The following is an 18,878-nucleotide window of genomic DNA, read 5'->3' on the forward strand; positions in this document are numbered from 1 at the left end:
TTCATGAGTTCTCATTTGAATGCATAAAAGGCAAGGACCTTGATCAATGAAAAGTACATTGATAGGAAAAGGTGAACTGCTTAACTACTTGGAAGACATGGTGGGCAGCTGTGCTACCATAAGGCAAAGAAATCAAGAATAAGAAAGTTCAGTCCATATGAGTTTAAATTTGTCGTAAACTTTGGTTTTAACAAATTCACATGGATAGGAACACATACACCATTAAAATCTAAGTGTCATAAGATTTCCTCCTTCATGAAAATGACTGTGAGGACATGCTTTCACTAATAGAGATTTTAAGAAGATAGTGATTGTGAAATTGTATTCTCGAATTCGATTATGGTTACGGTATCCCTTTCCATGATTCGAATTGTGATATCTGGCAATTAGTCTGAATTGTTTAAACACACATATGAGCTATCTATGGAAAAGGTGTATAAGTTTAAGAAGCCTTGATAAAAGATTATCAAAGCATTAGGTATTAGAAATATGAACTTAGAGAAATTCAATATGCATTGTTTTTCTGGAAGTTAAGATGGTTTCTGAATACATGTCAAAGCTAGTGGGAGCATAAGTGTTATGTTTATAACAATCATCATGATAGTGGGAGCATAAATGTTATGATTGCATGATTATTAAGGAAAGTATTGCAAGTTAGCAATATCAATTATAGAAAAACAAGAGTTACACCTTGCAAAGTCGTAAGGGTTGTAAAGTTGTTTTGCTATAATTAAGGGAGAGAATATTATGCTTCATTTCAAATCTAAAGGCTTAGGTTGTGGAATGTTAATAATTTAGTCAAGGAAACATAGTGCGTTCTTAAAAATCCGATTATGATTACGGCATTCCTCTTCATAGTTCGAATTTTGAGAACGTAGCACATAAAATATTATGGCAGAAGATTGATAAAGTATCGAATCTTCGTGTAAGACATTATGCATCGTGTCCCATACGCTTCGGGTATAGGATCGATTGAAAATGCTATAATACTTGACCATTCTAAAATTTTCCAAATGTCTAGCGCATTTAGAGGGAAAAAGGACAAGAATCGGTTTTGACTAAGATAATTAAACAACTATCAAAGGACAATCCAAAGTTCGCCTAGGATTGGTCGCTTGTGAGTAGTTGGAGGTATAGTATTGGATGGACCATATCGACATTATTATGAATAGATAAGATTCTATTGAGAAAGAGTTGTCATATGGTAAGTATGGAAAGTTTTCCATATTGGGAATTGAATATTGAAAATCTATGTCTAGATTAGAAACTTTTATGCAAAAGGATGTTCAAAGGAATGTACTTTGAGTGAGAGACATCATATCTAAGCAATTGTCTTGTAACAATCTCCGATAGAGGACTTTGTAATTTCATTGGCAATAGTCACTGTGACTTTAGTGTAGTGACATTACAAAAGGATCATTGCATAAAATGTTAGAATCTATCATATTCCATAAGTGGCAAGAATTTGATATTCTTTCACTTGTGAAAAGAATTGGGAGTTGTGAAATGAGTGATGATTGAAAATGTGTTCAATATGATCTATTTCACAAAGAAAGAACCATAGGTAAACATTGTGTGCATGCTAGGAGCATGGGACAAGTGTAGTAATAATTCGAGTAAGAAGTTGATTACCCGAAACAACAAATAATGAGTAATCGATATGGTGATAAATAAAAGGTGTTTTATTTATGCTCAAAGGTTTGAGGCCATATGGGATTAGTATTATTCTTGTTTCACTTTGCATGTTTTGACTTCCTAAATAATGTAATTGGTTTAGAACAGTCAAATTATTCGAACGGGCCACAGTCGTTCATATGTTGGAAGTAAGTATGAATAAAGACTGTCGTGAATTGGTGTGTGGATTGTCTAAAGAGTATTAGACATAAGCAAATGTTTGCTGCAACGTTCATGAGTGCTTATGAATATGATTTGAGCATTGGATTAAACCCACGCTCACTTGGATCACTCCATGAATTGTATCACGAGTGATTGGTGACACGATAACATCTTATATTCTTGAAACCGAGATGTGTGAGTTGTATCTTGCAAATTGGTTGCACATTGATAACATATAAACGCACCAGTAACTTGGTGTTATAAAACAAATTGTTGTGTGTGATTCGGTGAGTGAGTACAAGTGAGCATTGAATCAAACTTTATCCGTTCCTTTTATCCAAAGCAGGATAAAAGCGATATCTTTGGGCCCCTCGATGATTTAGTGATGACAAACGTAAATGCTCGGCCGGGCTAGGGCTAATTTGATTTGTTCAATTAGTCAGTCATCATAAATTGGAAGTCGAGAAATAGTACAGAGAGAATGATTAGAAATCATGTCTCATACGATATCTAGAATGGAGGAATATATGATCCCATATCTAAAGGACACACGTATCTGATAAGATCAAAGTTAACAGCGGCTTTAGAAAGCTACGATTGCAGATCAGGATCTGAAGTCATACGCATAATAGTTATTAGACTTATCCAAGTGGGAGACTGTTGGATTAGTGTCTAAGTCCATAACTATTTTGGTATGTACTTGACCCGATGGTGCATGGTCCTTTTGGGTTGCCTTCACCAAAGCAACTTGATAGGATGAATTATGGAAAGAAAGGATTAAATATGGTTTATTAATATATTATGAGAATAATATATTAAAGGATAAATCATATTGTTTAATTAATATTAGTCAAGAATTAATAAAAATTAGGTTTGTGACTAAAAGAGATTAATTAAACTTAAAGGACTTAAACTGTCAATTGTATGATAGTTGAATATTGAGCTAATGGACTCCTTATTAAAGGGGTGGACGAATTCTATGGGAAACCCATTAGAAATCGTCCAAGGCCTTTAAGGAAAGGAGTCCATGGGTTGCTTAGGGATTAAGCATCCAAATTAGGGTTTCCTTATTAGATAACCCTAATAGCCTCACTATATATAGATCCCTTATGCCCCAAAAACGTGGACAAGCTTCCTTCTAGGGTTTCCACACGTTTTGGGCAGCCTTATTCTCTTCTCCTTTTCATCCTCTTGCTCTTGGTGTTTGTGAACCATTAGAGGAGTGACATTTGTGACTCTAAGCTTTCTAAAGTCATTACAAGGAGAATTGTGATTGTTATTGCTACATAACAATCAAGGTAATATCTTAAACCCACTCTTATGTTAATATGATTACTTGTATGCTAGAATTAAGGTTTATAGTCTTGGATAACTTGCATGTACAATAGAGAAACCTAGATCCAAGCATTAGGGTTTGTATGAGCACATAGGATGTTCTTATGACTAAAACCCATCAGGAAGAACGTTTGGGCAAAACGTTGATGTTTGGTACAAACGGTCATGGACTGAAGGTATTCCAAGATCGTATTTGGGTACCTAAGTCAGGAGGAATAAGAGATCTTCTGATGGAAGAAGCTCACAAAACCATGTACTCAATTCATCCTGGTAGCACTAAAATGTATAGGGACCTGAAACCCTACTACTGGTGGCCGACGATGAAGCTTGATGTTGCAAAGTATGTGGCTGAGTGTGTGACTTGTGCGAGAGTAAAGACACAACATCAGAAACCATATGGGAGTTTAGAACCTTTACCTGTGCCTATGGGTAAATGGGAAGACATTGCGATGGATTTTGTCAGTAAACTACCCAGAACAAAAAGTGGTCACGACATGATTTGGGTGGTCGTTGATCGATTCACTAAGAGTGCGCATTTCATAGCAGCCAATGAGAAATGGTCTATGGAAAAGCTTGCGAATTCTTACGTGAAGGAAATTGTGAGGCTTCACGGTGTTCCGTTAACGATTGTATCGGATCGTGATAGCCGTTTCATCTCAATGTTTTGGAAAAGTCTACAAGAGGAAATGGGTACCAAATTGTGTTTAAGTACAACTTACCATCCACAGACTGATGGTCAGAGTGAAAGAACGATACAAACACTTGAAGATTTGCTGAGAGCATGTACCCTGGAATTCCTAGGTAACTGGGATGAACATTTACCTTTGGTAGAATTTTCCTACAATAATAGTTTCCACTCAAGCATAAAGATGGCACCTTATCAAGCTTTGTACGGACAGAAGTGTCGTATGCCGTCGTGTTGGCTTCAGGCTGGGGAAAAACAGTTTATGGGTCCCGAGATGGTTCATCAGACTGCTGAGAAGTTGAAAGTGATCAGGGAAAGAATGCTAGCAGCTCAAGATCGTCAAAAGAGCTATGCTGGCAAGAAGCGAAGGCCGATGACCTTCGAAGTTGGAGATTCGGTTTTGCTTAAAGTCTCACCGTGGAAGGGACTTATAAGATTTGGTAAAAGGGGAAAGTTGAGTCCAAGGTTTATTGGACCGTTTAAAGTTCTTCAGAGGGTTGGGAACCAAGCTTACAAGCTCGAATTTCCCGAAGAACTGAATGGAATTCATAACACTTTCCATGTGTGTTATTTGAGGAAGTTCACGGGAGAAGTTCCCGATATAATTCCAATTTCTGAATTAAGAATTGATGAAAACAAGAGGTTAATTGAAGAACCAGAGGCAATTGTTGACCGAAAGACTAAGAAGCTTCGACGCAAGATGGTCGAATTAGTGCTTGTCCATTGGAAACATACAAATGGGTCAAATCTCACCTGGGAAACGGAGAGTGACATGTTGAGTCGCTACCCGCATTTGTTTGTTGATGTGTGATTCCGGGGACGGAATCATCCTAAGGGGGAGAGAATTGTAACGCCCGCGTTTCCAGGCTAGGAATTATCATTGATGTAATAGTCTAGGTTAACCCTTGTAACTCTTTTTGGAGTATTAATAATGAAATATTTTAGTATTATGTGAATTATATGTATTTGTGTGCTTAATTGATTAATTATGTGATTTGATTAATTAAGAATAAAATAAGCGTCAAAATTAAAGTATGATATAAACCCAATATCTTTGCATTAAGATGTAGTGGTCGAAACAAGGATTCCGAAGATATAAAGAATGCCGAAATCCGAGTTATAACGAAGAAGTTATGACCTGTCGAAGTTTCGCGACAGAACCGACAACGCTGAATGACGTAAAAAGTGAAATTTACGTTAGAGCGATATTTAGCCTTAGTGATCTAAACGAAATTCGTAGAGTTCGTTAAACCGAGAGCGTGCATAAAAAGTGCGCCCAAATCTGACTCCGTATGAGGAAGTTATGTTTTTCTAAAGTTTCGACTTAGCGATATGCAACCCGAATACTCAAATATGAGATCGAGTGATTCTTAACCGAAACAATCTAAACGAGAATCGAAGATCTCGTTGTTAGTAGCGAAACGATGAAAAGATAGGCAAGAATGGACATCGGATAAAGAAGTTATGAATTTATAACGAAATTTTCCTATCCGGGCCTACTAAAAATAAATAATAAAAATAAAATTCAAAATTAGCCGACGGAGTCTAAATGAAAATTGTAGAGCGTAGTCTCACCTACGCGTGGGTATAAAGAACGTCGAAAACGGAGTTCGTATGAAGAAGATATGAATTTCCGAAGTTTAATAAATAATTAATATTTAAATTTAATTAATAAATACGGTATTATCCGAAGGGGAGTCATCAGACTCATCCGAAGTACGCCCAGCGTACTGGCGTACGCCCAGCGTACAGTGAAGCATGACAAGCCTCGCACTTGAGTTCTTCGGATGACGCATGCAATGACGATTTCGGACGCGTATGCCCCGCGTAAGGCTGTACGCCCAGCGTACGTCGAGGCTTCAGCCTCCTATAAATAGGATGCGAGGGTTCCGGGCATAATTGCTCATTTCCTCTCTTTTTCGTGTCGAAGCTCTACATGTAAACCCCCGAAGCCATCCCGACACCCCGGATCTTATATCCAAGTTAAGAAGGATGTTTTACGCTCCCGAGATCCCAAGAAGTGCGATTCCCGAGCTGAAGCTCTGCCCGCGAGGAGTTCGATTTTTGTGAAGATCTTCCAGATCTACGGAGAAACACTACTTCTGCAAGTCGTAGTGCTGTCTGATCATCTTCTGATCAAGTGAGTGTGTGGTTACTTTCTTCTAACGCATAATTATGAAGTATTTTATATAAGATACGTGTTATGTGTATATTTTGTTGTTATATGTGTGAATGTATATTCACTTTCTTCTATCTTATAGATCTAATTATTTCTCTATGAAATACGTGTTATGTGTGTGTGCCTCATCTGTTATGTGGAAAATGTATTGATTGAGCATGCTATACAGGTTTTAAAACTATGTATAAAAATGTATATTTTTATCCACTAATATGCTGGGTAGAACATGGGTAGATAGTTGGTGTGTAATAAACAGATGAGAGGCCTCAATGTTGTTTTGATCCAGTCATCTAGCAGAATTTAGATGACGACCACGGACTTTTCTAGACAATTCAGTGGAACGCTAGCAGGCTCATAACCTGTAGGTGTTAGTGAACTTGGGTGTTCATTCGCTGTATTCCATCCCCCTCGTGGTTGCCTTATTTGACTTATATTGCTGAGGAACCCCCGAAACATGTGTTGTCGCCCCGATGAAATATTCTTAGACTAGGTCCCTTATGTTAGTTGTCTTAGGGACGTAAAGTGAGAATAACGGGAATGAGTAATTGGGTTATTGTTGGTTGGTGGAAATTAAATATAATTATTTATTATGGGTTGAAAACCCTATATGCTCACCAGGCTCCCAAGCCTGTTCCACTCAGTTTATTTGTATTACAGGTAGTGGCGCAAGGGCATAGGATGGATGAACCATCAAGTTGTTTTGTTTACAAGTCTATATATATATATATATATATATATATATATATATATATATATATATATATATATATATATATTTGTTGAACGACTTGTAATGTTATCGTTTATGCTTTATGATCTGTATCGGAACATGACATCCCGAGTTTTGATTATATAATGAAAATACATTTCTTCATGAAATGCTTTGGTAAATATTATTTTATCATACTTTGTTTTTGGGAACAAATTCCGTAACTCTTTCAAATCAAAAGTATTTACTCTGAAATTATTTTAAAAGCATAAATGAAAATCGGTCTTTTCTGGCCGATATTTTGGGGATGTAACAAGGTTCTTCGAAAGGCAAAGTAATTTCACATGTTAATCCTCTAGTTATATAGTAACTGAAATACACAAACAAAAACAAACAAACGAGTAAAAATGAACACAAAGTAAACAAAATTTAATCTAGAAGAGTGATGTCCGCATCAAAGGGCTTCTAGTCTAGCGACATCAGGTGTTTCCCTCCCTCTTTAAGGTCAAAGGTTCAATTCTTATTGTGGACATTAGTGGAATTAGATGTTAAGTTATGAATAGATTAGATTTGTTAGTTAAAAAACACAGCGATGTTCGCGTCGCTATCTATTCAAGACCGCGTTTTGTAAAATCATATGATTTCGAAAAAAAAAAAAAACTAACTAAACAGAAAATAACAATCTATTAACTGAATTACAAATGGCTAATTAAATCTGAAAATGATAAAAGTCAACAACGATGCAAAAAACTTGAAATATATATATATATATATATATATATATATATATATATATATATATATATATATATATATATATATATATATATATATATATATATATATAATCAGGTTTTTCAATTTATAAATCCCCAATTAACTCAACTACACAGTAACACACTAATAAGTAGTGTACCTAGTCGTGTAGTAGTATAGTTATGATAAATAAGGTGTCTTGGGGAACAATTATGATTTGATTTATATTTGAAGTATCCTTAAAACATAAAATAAAGGGGATTTTTGTTATTTCAAACTTGATTTCCAATATCAATTAACACAAACAAACACAACTAAAACCTTGAATAAGACAATAATTTAGCATTACTTTTGTTTAGAATTCGAATCCCCTCTTTCCTATGGTTGAAATATTGAAAGTTCAATAGATTTAATAAAGTGATTACCCTTTTGTAAGATGAATAACAACCTTGTTTGGATTAATTAATGTTGATGATTATAAAGTTACTAGTACAATTTTCATGTAAATAGTTACTAAATAATGAACTAGTTTATAACTTACAGGAACCATTCTTACAAAATTAATTAAATTTTTATAGTAAAAACTTAAAATTATTAATTAATTATCTTAAATAAATTATTAATTAAATAATTTTTTTAGTTATATAAAATTATAATCATTGATTCAAATAATTACGTGAAATTATATCATTTTATAATCTATATTAATTTTATTTTATTTTTTAATCTAATGTTATTTTTTTTAGAACAACAACATCATATTAAAAAACCAAACCTCTAGCAAGGAGTTAGAGAAAAATACAAATTAAGGCCGGATTGGATTTTGTAACCACATCATCAAATTAACTATTACCTTAGAATTCCGAAAAATAAAAATAAAAAATGGAGAATCAACAAGTTGACAGGTGGCATGACATTAATTAGGAGATCTAATAGGTAGACACATGACAAAAGAACTACTATTTTAATTTAATGTAATTAGAGTAGAAAATTTAAAATTTGAAATTTGATATGGAGAATCGATAGGTTGACAAATGACATGAAATTAAATAGAAGACGTAATAAGGTAACACATAGAAAAAAAACTATTTTTTAATTAGTATAGAGAGATTAATCTCATTATAATCTTAACGATCATAAGAATTAGACCAAGCATAATTTGGTGAACTAATGCTCTCTTAAATGCTTTATGTTACAATTAATGTTACCTAAGCTTAGAATTTGACCAATCACTAGTCCTATCAGTTTATCGTCACAAACTTATCAAGATACAAGCTAATAATCAAATTGATAATTAAATCATATAAAACCTAGATGAAAGAAAGAAAGATACAAACTTTAACAAGTAACGTAGAATAATTAATCCAAAAAGAATATATAGTCAACTTTATAAAACCAAAACAATAATTCACTCCATAAAAATTGTGTCTTCTATGTCTAAACACAACAAAAAAGAGTTTTAGCCCATCTTCATTATATATATAAAAAAAAAAAAGACAATCAAAAGAATACTGTTTACTTGATTTTTAAAGCAAACTTAATGATTTTCTCAATTTCCTTGCTTTGATCTTAAAAATATGACTTCTTGTTCTTCAGCCTTAAATACAATTTAAAGTGTTTATTTATCGTAATAGAGGGTTGTATTCTTCTTCGTGGCGAATTGCATTTCAAAATCTCGTATTTATAGAAAATAAAAAGTTGTGACGCTAAGCTTTAAATGCCACGCCGCTATGTGTTGTCTATCCTATGGTTCTCGAATCTTTATGTCTCTTTGTGTCACCGCCATCATTCTTCACACCACTAAACCCGAATTTTATGATAAGTTTGATTTTGATCCATATCAGTTTCATCTTTATCCAAATTCTTTCTTTTATCATGGCACTTATGATTTAAACTCTATTTATTCAATATTAAGCATATTAAATATCATTATATTTAAAATACAACATTTTAGAACAATTTATTATCATAAATACTGAAAATATATTATTAATTTAGGTAATATCAATACACAAGAAAAAAGTTATTACGCTTATAAGTTATTAACACAAAATAAAACACATAATTAACAATTTTAGGTACATCGCAAGAAAAAGTTCATATTGTTATATTAATATCAATACACAAGAAAAAAGTTATTACGCTTATAAAAAACATAATTTGACTCTTTACCTAAAAACGAAATGACTTACGTTAAATATTTATTTTAATAATTTAAATAATTAAACCTTAAAAACTTTAGAGAATGAGTTAACACATCAAAAGTGACGTGTTATATATATATATATATATATATATATATATATATATATATATATATATATATATATATATATATATATATATATATATATATATATATATATATATAACTAAAGGTTCAAATGAGAAGCAAAAAAGGTTAAGAACCGTAAGAACCTCTAATTTTAAATGTTTATAAAGTGTTTAGGGTTTAGGGTTTAGGGTTATCCTAAACCCTTTATAAACATCTAAAGTTAGAGGTTCTTACGGTTTTTAACATTTTTTGGTTCTCATTTAACCACTCCCTATATATATATATATATATATATATATATATATATATATATATATATATATATATATATATATATATATATATATATATATATATATATATATATAAAGAGGGGTTCAATAGAGAATCAATATGGGTGGAGGAACCAAGGAACCTATTAAGATGGTTGGATAAAAAAATTAACAGCCATTGGATTTAAGATGTAAAAGTATAAAAAACAATAGTGTGCAACTGATTATAACCAAACACGTAACTTAAGGGGGCATTTTCATCAACATAAAACTTATTAACTCTCACTGTTAATTAACGACGTTAATTCATCAGTTTCACATATCAGTGAAATCGATTTTACCCTCTCATTGAAAGCGATCTTTTACTTCACCGACGAACATCGATTTCAAACGGATCTCTGACGATGATTCAGTCAATATTCACAGTGAATCATCCCGAAAAGTTCGTCAAAATGAATCTAGAAGGTATATTTGACTGCTATTCATTTCCGATTATCTCATTTAATGCATTTTCAACATTATATTTTTCGTTTGATAGATTTCAAAACGACAAATCTAAACAATCTGATACATTATGTATTCGATGAATCTGTGAATAAACTATTTTATTAACAAAATCATTTTAGACTGATTTGAAACCCTCGGATGATGAACTTTTAATAATTTGTATACATAACGAAAACCTAATGATTTAAATTTCTTGAAATTGATATAGATATCATGAATATCTATATTACAAAATGAAATTTCCTAAAACTTTGTGAATCTAACTAGAATCTGAGTTTATTAAGTAAATTGAAACCCTAATTTCATGAACTTTTGAGAATTTGTATAACTACCAAAAACCTAATGATATAAATTTCTTCAAATCGATACAGAAATCATCAATATCTAAATTACAAACCGTAATTTTCTAAAAACTTTGTGAATCTAAGTGGTTTCTGAGTTTATCCATTAAACTGAAAAACTAATTTCATATTTTGAATTCCCCGTGTGCTTTGTAATTTACATTTGATTATTTTGAAAGGATTCAATGTTTCTGAGAATTACATTACTTTACAATTCACAAAGTGAATCATGGTTATATATAAATTTAACATATCATTTATTCAAATTGTAAATTCACAGGGTGATTTATCATATACATTTAATTTTTTCATCTTGTGAAATTCACATTGTGCATCTATGTTTAATTGATATTGTATCTCTTATTGTGCTTCTCATTTTAAATTTATAAAGAGATGCATTGGTAATGTTTTGATTCAAACTAAATACACAATGTGAATAAATATTATGTTAAATTCATTTGTAATCCAGATTCACATTGTGAAATATATGAATAAATCATAACTTTCATACCATGAAATTGATGTTTGAAATAATTTGTTAATAAAAAAGGGGAAATGAAGAAAAGATCAATGAAAAAAGGATAATAAGAAAAGAATGAAATTGACAAGAAATCTAAATGGTGTTCTACCTTCAACTACAAGTGAAAAAATTGAAGATATTCAAGATTAAAAAAAAAAGTTAGAACATTCGCATTCAGATTAAAATAACTAATTATCTAATAATATACTACACATTTATTAAAAAAAGTAATTCACAATGTGAATCTTGGATGTATGTCTCACATTCACACAGATTCACAATGTGAATCTCTTAAAAAAATTCAAGTTGGTCAACACTTTTGTTTGTGTTCACTATGCACAAAATAATTATAAAAATTCCACATGTGTATGTGTACATCATTTGGTGAACCTCAAACTCTTTTGTTGTTAAATGCATAAATTCACAATGTGAATCTTGGATGTATGTCTCACATTCACATAGATTCACAATGTGAATCTCTTAATTTTTTTTTCAAGTTGGTCAACACTTTTGTTTGTATTCAATATGCACAAAATAATTGTAAAAATTCACCATGTGTATGTGTACATCACTTGGTGAACCTCAAACTCTATTGTTGTTAAATGCATAAATTCACAATGTGAATCTTGGATGTATGTCTCACATTAACACAGATTCACAATGTGAATCTCTTAAAAAAATTCAAGTTGGTCAACACTTTTGTTTGTATTCACTATGCACAAAATAATTTTAAAAATTCACCATGTGTATGTGTACATCACTTGGTGAACCTCAAACTCTTTTGCTATGCATAAATTCACAATGTGAATCTTGGATGTATGTCTCACATTCATACAGATTCACAATGTGAATCTCTTAAAAAAATCAAGTTTGTCAACACTTTTGTTTGTATTCACTACGCACAAAATAATTTTAAAAATTCACCATGTGTATGTGTACATCACTTGGTGAACCTCAAACTCTTTTGCTGTTAAATGCATAAATTCACAATGTGAATCTTGGATGTATGTCTCACATTCACACAAATTTATAATGTGAATCTCTTAAAAAAAAAATTCAAGTTTGTCAAACACTTTTTTTTGTATTCACTATACACAAAATAATTGTAAAAATTCACCATGTGTATGTGTACATCACTTGGTGAACCTCAAACTCTTTTGCTGTTAAATGCATAAATTCACAATGTGAATCTTGGATGTATGTCTCACATTCACATAGATTCACAATGTGAATCTCTTAAAAAAAATTCAAGTTGGTCAAGACTTTTGTTTGTATTCACTATGCACAAAATACTTCTAAAAATTCACCATGTGTATGTGTACATCACTTGGTGAACCTCAAACTCTTTTGTTGTTAAATGCATAAATTCACAATGTGAATCTTGGATGTATGACTCACATTCACACAGATTTACAATGTGAATCTCTTAATTTTTTTCAAGTTGGTCAACACTTTTGTTTGTATTCACTATGCACAAAATAATTTTAAAAATTCACAAGGTGTATGTGTACATCACTTGGTGAACCTCAAACTCTTTTGCTGTTAAATGCATAAATTCACAATGTGAATCTTGCATATAGTTCATAGCCTAACAGATTCGCAATGTGAATTTCTAAAAAGTTTTTGCAATTTGATCATCACATGCTCAATTTTATATTGTTTGACATGTATTTCATAATACTACTTATAATTTTGACATTTATATTAAAAATTTCACATTGTGTAGTTGAAGGTTCAAAAAAATATACCAAAAAAACAGCAAGGAGAACCGTGGTGGAAATAGTTAATAAATTAACAAAAATGAAGATTAAAAGACTATTGATGAAAATGTTGAAAAAGAAAAAAGTTTAGAAGGTGATGAGATTCAAAAGAAGCAAACAAAAAAACTAATGAAGCAAGATGAATCTGTTTTGAAGATACTTGAAAAGAAAACAACACAAGGTTAGTATTTGTAAAATTATAATTTACTTTAATATATAAAATCATTTGTCTTTAATTTTTTGTTAAAAATTGAACAGAAATCAGACAGAGTCCAAGATTACAAAAAACAAAAACGAAAAAGTCGATGGAGCAAGACAAATCTAGTTTCAAGACACCTGAAAAGAAAACAACTTAAGGTTAGTATTTATAAAATTATAATTGAATTTGATATTATAAAATTAATTCTTATTAATTTTGTTAAAACATGAACAAAAATCAGACAGAGCCCAAGACTTAAAATGATTGAATACAAAAAATTTGTGACTCCTATTAAAGTTGATGATAGCCTTGTAATGAAAGAATTTGATGAAAAAATAACAGGTTTGTTTATTACTATTTACATGTTTACTTTACAAAGTTATAAACAAATTCACATGTTTATTTTATGTATTATATTATATTTTGCAAAACAAATTCACATGTGAATTTCTTGTATTGTTAGTTATTTTATAGTATATATGTTATATTATGAGAAGCTTATGAAAATTACTGACTAGTAGGAAAACGAAAAAGAAAACAAAGACTCCGGAAGTAGTCAAAGAAAAAAAGGCAAAAGTGCCAATAAATCCAAATGACAGAGTATCTTTGAGAACAAGAATGAGCCCAAAGAAGTTTTATGATATCGTTAAATCTTTAAACAAAGAACAGAAAAAAGTTGTTAGAGAAATGGGATTGAGATCGTTGTTGAGAATTGCAACCAATGGAATTTTTGGGAAATTGGCACGTCTTGTTGTGAATTCATTCAATCCATCAGATATGAAAATCCATCTACCTAATGCAAAGATAGACATAACACCAGAACTTTTTCATGATTTGCTTGGAATTCCTCTAGGTGGAAAAGATATATATAACACTGATCAATGTGAAGGAAAAGAATTAAAGGATTGGAAGCAACAATACAATTTCAAGGCTATAAGATCATCAGATGTTGAAGAGAGAATTACTGTTTGCTGATTCTATTCAATATATTTTAAATTTTAATGATTATGAAGATTTTTAAAATGTAAAAAGTTTTAGAGAACAAAAAAATAAAAAATAAAAAAACAATAATAGATGATAAAAGAAGAAAAAAAAATACTAGAAAATCATCAATGCCTAGTTTTTCACTTGGACTTGGTCTTGGTCTAACACAAGAGTTTCAGGAAGGAGATGAAAGTAGTGAAGATGAACACATGAAGAAAAAAATAAAATATGAAAAACTTGATGAAGGAGAAAGTTATTATTCAGAAGAAGCAGAATGTGACAATAATATCTTGGGAATTGAAGATGATGAAGACAAAAAAAAAAGAGAAGTAGGAAAAAGATTAAAAAAAACCATCACTGAAGCTATCTTCTCCTTATAATAAAAAAGAGGTTTGTGCGTCAAAATTTGTAGATCCAGATGAAGTAAAAGTATCAGATAGAGTTTATTCTAGAATTGGTAATAGCATGTAATAATTCATGTTATCTTTTATTTAAATACAATAGTATATAAATATAAATACAAATTAATTTTCTATTAACTGCTTTTTTGTTTTATTTGATTACAAATTAAGTGAGAAGGTATTTCATACTAAGATAGGTTATGTGCTTGGAAGAGGAATGATTGAAACAATGCAACCAGGATTATGGGTACATACACATGTCATTGATGCTTGGACTGATATTTTGAACTACGAAGAAAAGCTTAAATCAAATTCTATAGTGAATCGGTATTTCTATGATACATCAATGGTCGTAAGTTAATTAAAAATTATATACGTGATAATGTTTATAATATAATAAATAAAATTTTCAATAGTTCTGAATAAGTAAGAAAATTCACACAGTGAATCCCATTATAATTCACAATGTGAATAATTTTAAATTTAAAATTTACCTTATTGTGAATTTAACAATTTACTCTTTAAAGTTTGATGTGTATTAAAAAAAAGTTGTAGAGACAGTTCATATTTGACAAAAATATCCCTTTCAATGAAAGATTTGATAAATTTGAGGCAAATATCAAAGATGCAATGAAAAAGGACAAAGAGCTTCTGACATTTGAAAAAGTTCACTTGGTAATAAACTGTTCTTTTTGTTGAATATATTACATATTTTAAACAAAGTTTAACAATTTAAATTATTAAACTTCTGATAGGTATTTTTACCAGTTCATCAAAAAAATCACTTTTACATCATCTGCATAAACTTAGAGGAACCAGTGATTGATGTCATTGACAATAGGAATTCAGTTGCAAAGTTTTCTAGAGCTTATCGTGATGCACCTAATGAATTGGTAAGAATAGTAAATTTACATTATAAATATAAGTATTAATAGACTAATAATCTAAATAAATTAATAATTATAGAAAATGACAATTTCTTTTTTGCAGAAAATACTTTTTAGTAGGTACTTGATGAGGGTCAATCATAAATCAGCTTCAACTTTGGAGGGTGTTGAACCAAAAAGGGTGAACATGAATTGGTGCACGAGGGATAATCATGTTGACTGTGGAATTTTTTGCATGTGTCATATGGAGACATATATGGGAGATAAAACAGTAAATTGGACATGTGGGTTGCCAAAAGAATCAAAACAACAACAAAGTGTGTTAAACGATTTACGCATTAAGTATTTGACAAAGATACTATTGAGTGATGCAAACACATACAGGTCAAAAATCATTGCACAAACAGCCAAGTTCGCAAAAAAGACTAATGAAGAAATAAAAGATTTGCTCAACAAGGGATGGGAAAAAAGGGGAGAAAGGATATAGTACTTCTAGAATTGAAAAAAAGAAGTGTGAAACTTAAAACTTAGTTTTCTATTCATAATTAGTATATGTTTAGATGCACTTTAATTTCTTTAAGAACATATACATGCTTGTTATGTTACAATTTGATGTTAGTTTCTATATCAAATATAATAAACTTTACTAAACACTTAAAAGATGTTTATATTTTCATGTGAATGTCTACATGTATGTTATACAATTACATGTTTTATTAAAAATATGCTATTGGTGTGTGGGTGGGGGGGAGTGATTATATTTCTACTTTGAATAAAGAATTGAAAGGAAATTGTCATTTCATACATTTACTTCATTTCTTTTGGTCTAAATGATTAAATGTTAATGTAATAACAATACAATACATATATAAAATTTACATTGTTTATATGTTAACCTTGTGAAAATTTTATATGTCAGATTCACAATGTGAATTACAATACATATTATAACATGTATATTTTATATGTGAGGTTCACAATGTGAATTATCGTACATATAGATCATTAGAACAATTAATAGTTGAGATTCACAATGTGAATTAAATTACATTAAGACAATCTTTAACATGAAAATTTTATATATGAGATTATTAATAATATACATAAATTAAATCGTTAGCATGAAATTTTTATTAGAAAATATTCAAAAAACTAACAATAAAAAAATATCTTTAACCAAAAACAATAAATTTGAAAAAAATATATATTCTATTATTAGAAATAAAGTCTAAAACAATGAATATCAAAATTAACATCAATATTTCAGCATTTCTATCCATTGAATGATCATTACAAAAATCAAATCTTATTTTAGTAGTCTTAAAAAGAAAAAAATAGAAACAATCAGCCTTCTGTAACCTCAGATTCTAAATCAGACTTCTTTAACCTCAAAATGCAACTCCTAGCATTATGATTTGGTTTATGACATAAACTGCACAACCTAGAATCCTTTTTAGATTTCTCAATCACTTTCTCTCTAGTGCTCTTGATTCTTTTACCACTGGCCCATCCCTTGTTTCTGATCCCCTCTGGATTATGAATGTTGACAACATCAGGTGCTGCAACTCCAATAATTTTTTCAATGTGAACTGATCTACTCGAAGATGCCCTTGATGAGGTACATAAAGGAATACCACTATCAACCTCCTGAAGTTGCTTTATATATTTAGCCAACTCACCCTCATTATTTGCTATCTTGTTAATGGACAAACGAAGAATAGCATATGTATCTTGAATCAAACATTCATTTTTATTGCTTTTATGAGGATATGAGTACTTTTTTTGTCAACAATCCATCAGCTATGATATCTTTTCCCCATCTCCTCAAAATGAAATTTGATGGAATTTCGTCATACTCTTTCATATTTAATATGAAAAACATATGACGACATAACAATCCTTCCTGGACAAAATGCATGCAGCTACAACTGATGTTAATGCTATCACCCCTTCTTCTAAATACAACCTACAAAATTATCATTAATAAACAAATTAATATGTGAATAAGAAATTCTATATCATACCATTCGATAAAAATTAAACAAATTAACATCGATTCACATTATTAATCAACAGGACATTAGAAATCATAATACTATAATATAAATATGTACTTCAAATCAAATTCACAAAAAAAATACATATTCCATATTAATGTAATGAAAAGTACAAACCAATTTATAACTCTATAAAAATTCACACCGTGAATTAGCAAAACATCCTACATTCACAGTGTGAATTTTTAAACTACATTTTATATTTAATAAACTGTATTAGGACAAAGAGACATACCTTGTAACGAGTATTAGGACAATGAGAAGGAAGACTATTTCAATAAAAATCATCAGAATCTTCATCCTCATTCAAATTTTTATCAATCAACTTTTTTTTCTTCTTATCTCTCAAAACATAAACTTCACTTTCATCTTCAATAACTAAAGATTCTTGAACACAATAAAACACAGATTTGTATAACTCTTTCTGAATGTCCAAGAAAATATTATGTGTATAAATTTCCGATGCATGCTTTTCAATAGCCAAAGGAGTCCTTAGCTTGGGGGTAGTAGTTGTGGACTGATAATCTAATAAAGATTGTTGATGCCTTTGCTTCTCCATTGCACTATCAAACGACATCATGAACTTCACCAAATTTGATTTATGATGCAAAAAATGTGAGAAAGCATAATTCAGACTCTCTGATCTTGAAGTAGTTCGCATCAAACCAGAAAGTTCAAGATCTCTCATAAAAGCTGGAATCCATAAATCCCTTATTTTAAAAACAGACCTTAACCAGTCATTTTCTTTTAGATGAAACTTATCTAACATTGTTGACCACGAACTTTCAAAATCTTATGGAGAACATTAAAGATTCCATATAATATCAAAAAATGTCTTCTGGAAGTCTGGATGGTTATAAACATCGATAGGAATCTAAAAAAAACACATAAGAAGCATTACATATGTTGAATATTTAATGTAATTCATACTAACATAACATTTGGTTAACATTATGAATTCACAGTGTGATTTATGATTTAGATTTGTTCCTTTCATCATATGCAAATTTACATTGTGAATTCACATTGTGCTTTATGATCTATATGGGTATAAACATATATAGGAATCAAGAAACAAAGAATATACATTTTCCTCAAGTTTTTGAGTGATGTGCCACATGCATAGTCTATGCTTCGATTCAGGAAAAACAAAATTAACAACTTTCTTCATTGAT

At 30.4% G+C, this 18,878-nt stretch overlaps 1 protein-coding gene across 1 annotated transcript; it reads right to left on the reverse strand.

Annotated features, from left to right (window-relative positions):
- Positions 1–16,990: 16,990 nt before the first annotated feature.
- On the reverse strand, positions 16,991–18,472 carry LOC128133714 (protein FAR1-RELATED SEQUENCE 4-like). Its single transcript, XM_052771238.1, has 3 exons — positions 18,062–18,472; positions 17,424–17,612; positions 16,991–17,341 (listed from the first exon to the last, which is right to left on the reverse strand). The coding sequence occupies exons 1-3, from the start codon at positions 18,470–18,472 to the stop codon at positions 16,991–16,993; spliced, it is 951 nt and encodes a 316-aa protein (XP_052627198.1).
- Positions 18,473–18,878: the final 406 nt, after the last annotated feature.

This window comes from Lactuca sativa, chromosome 4 (assembly GCF_002870075.4).
Source record: "Lactuca sativa cultivar Salinas chromosome 4, Lsat_Salinas_v11, whole genome shotgun sequence".
Lineage (NCBI taxonomy): Eukaryota > Viridiplantae > Streptophyta > Magnoliopsida > Asterales > Asteraceae > Lactuca > Lactuca sativa.

Excerpts from the sequence above, each read along its gene's own strand:
- LOC128133714 (XM_052771238.1), bottom strand. The coding sequence starts at position 18,472 with ATGTTAGATAAGTTTCATCTAAAAGAAAATGACTGGTTAAGGTCTGTT. Across the intron at positions 17,613-18,061 it reads TTATTGAAGATGAAAGTGAA|GTTGTATTTAGAAGAAGGGG; the intron begins GTTTATGTTTTG and ends ATAATTTTGTAG. Across the intron at positions 17,342-17,423 it reads ATGGATTGTTGACAAAAAAA|ATAGCAAATAATGAGGGTGA; the intron begins GTACTCATATCC and ends TCCATTAACAAG.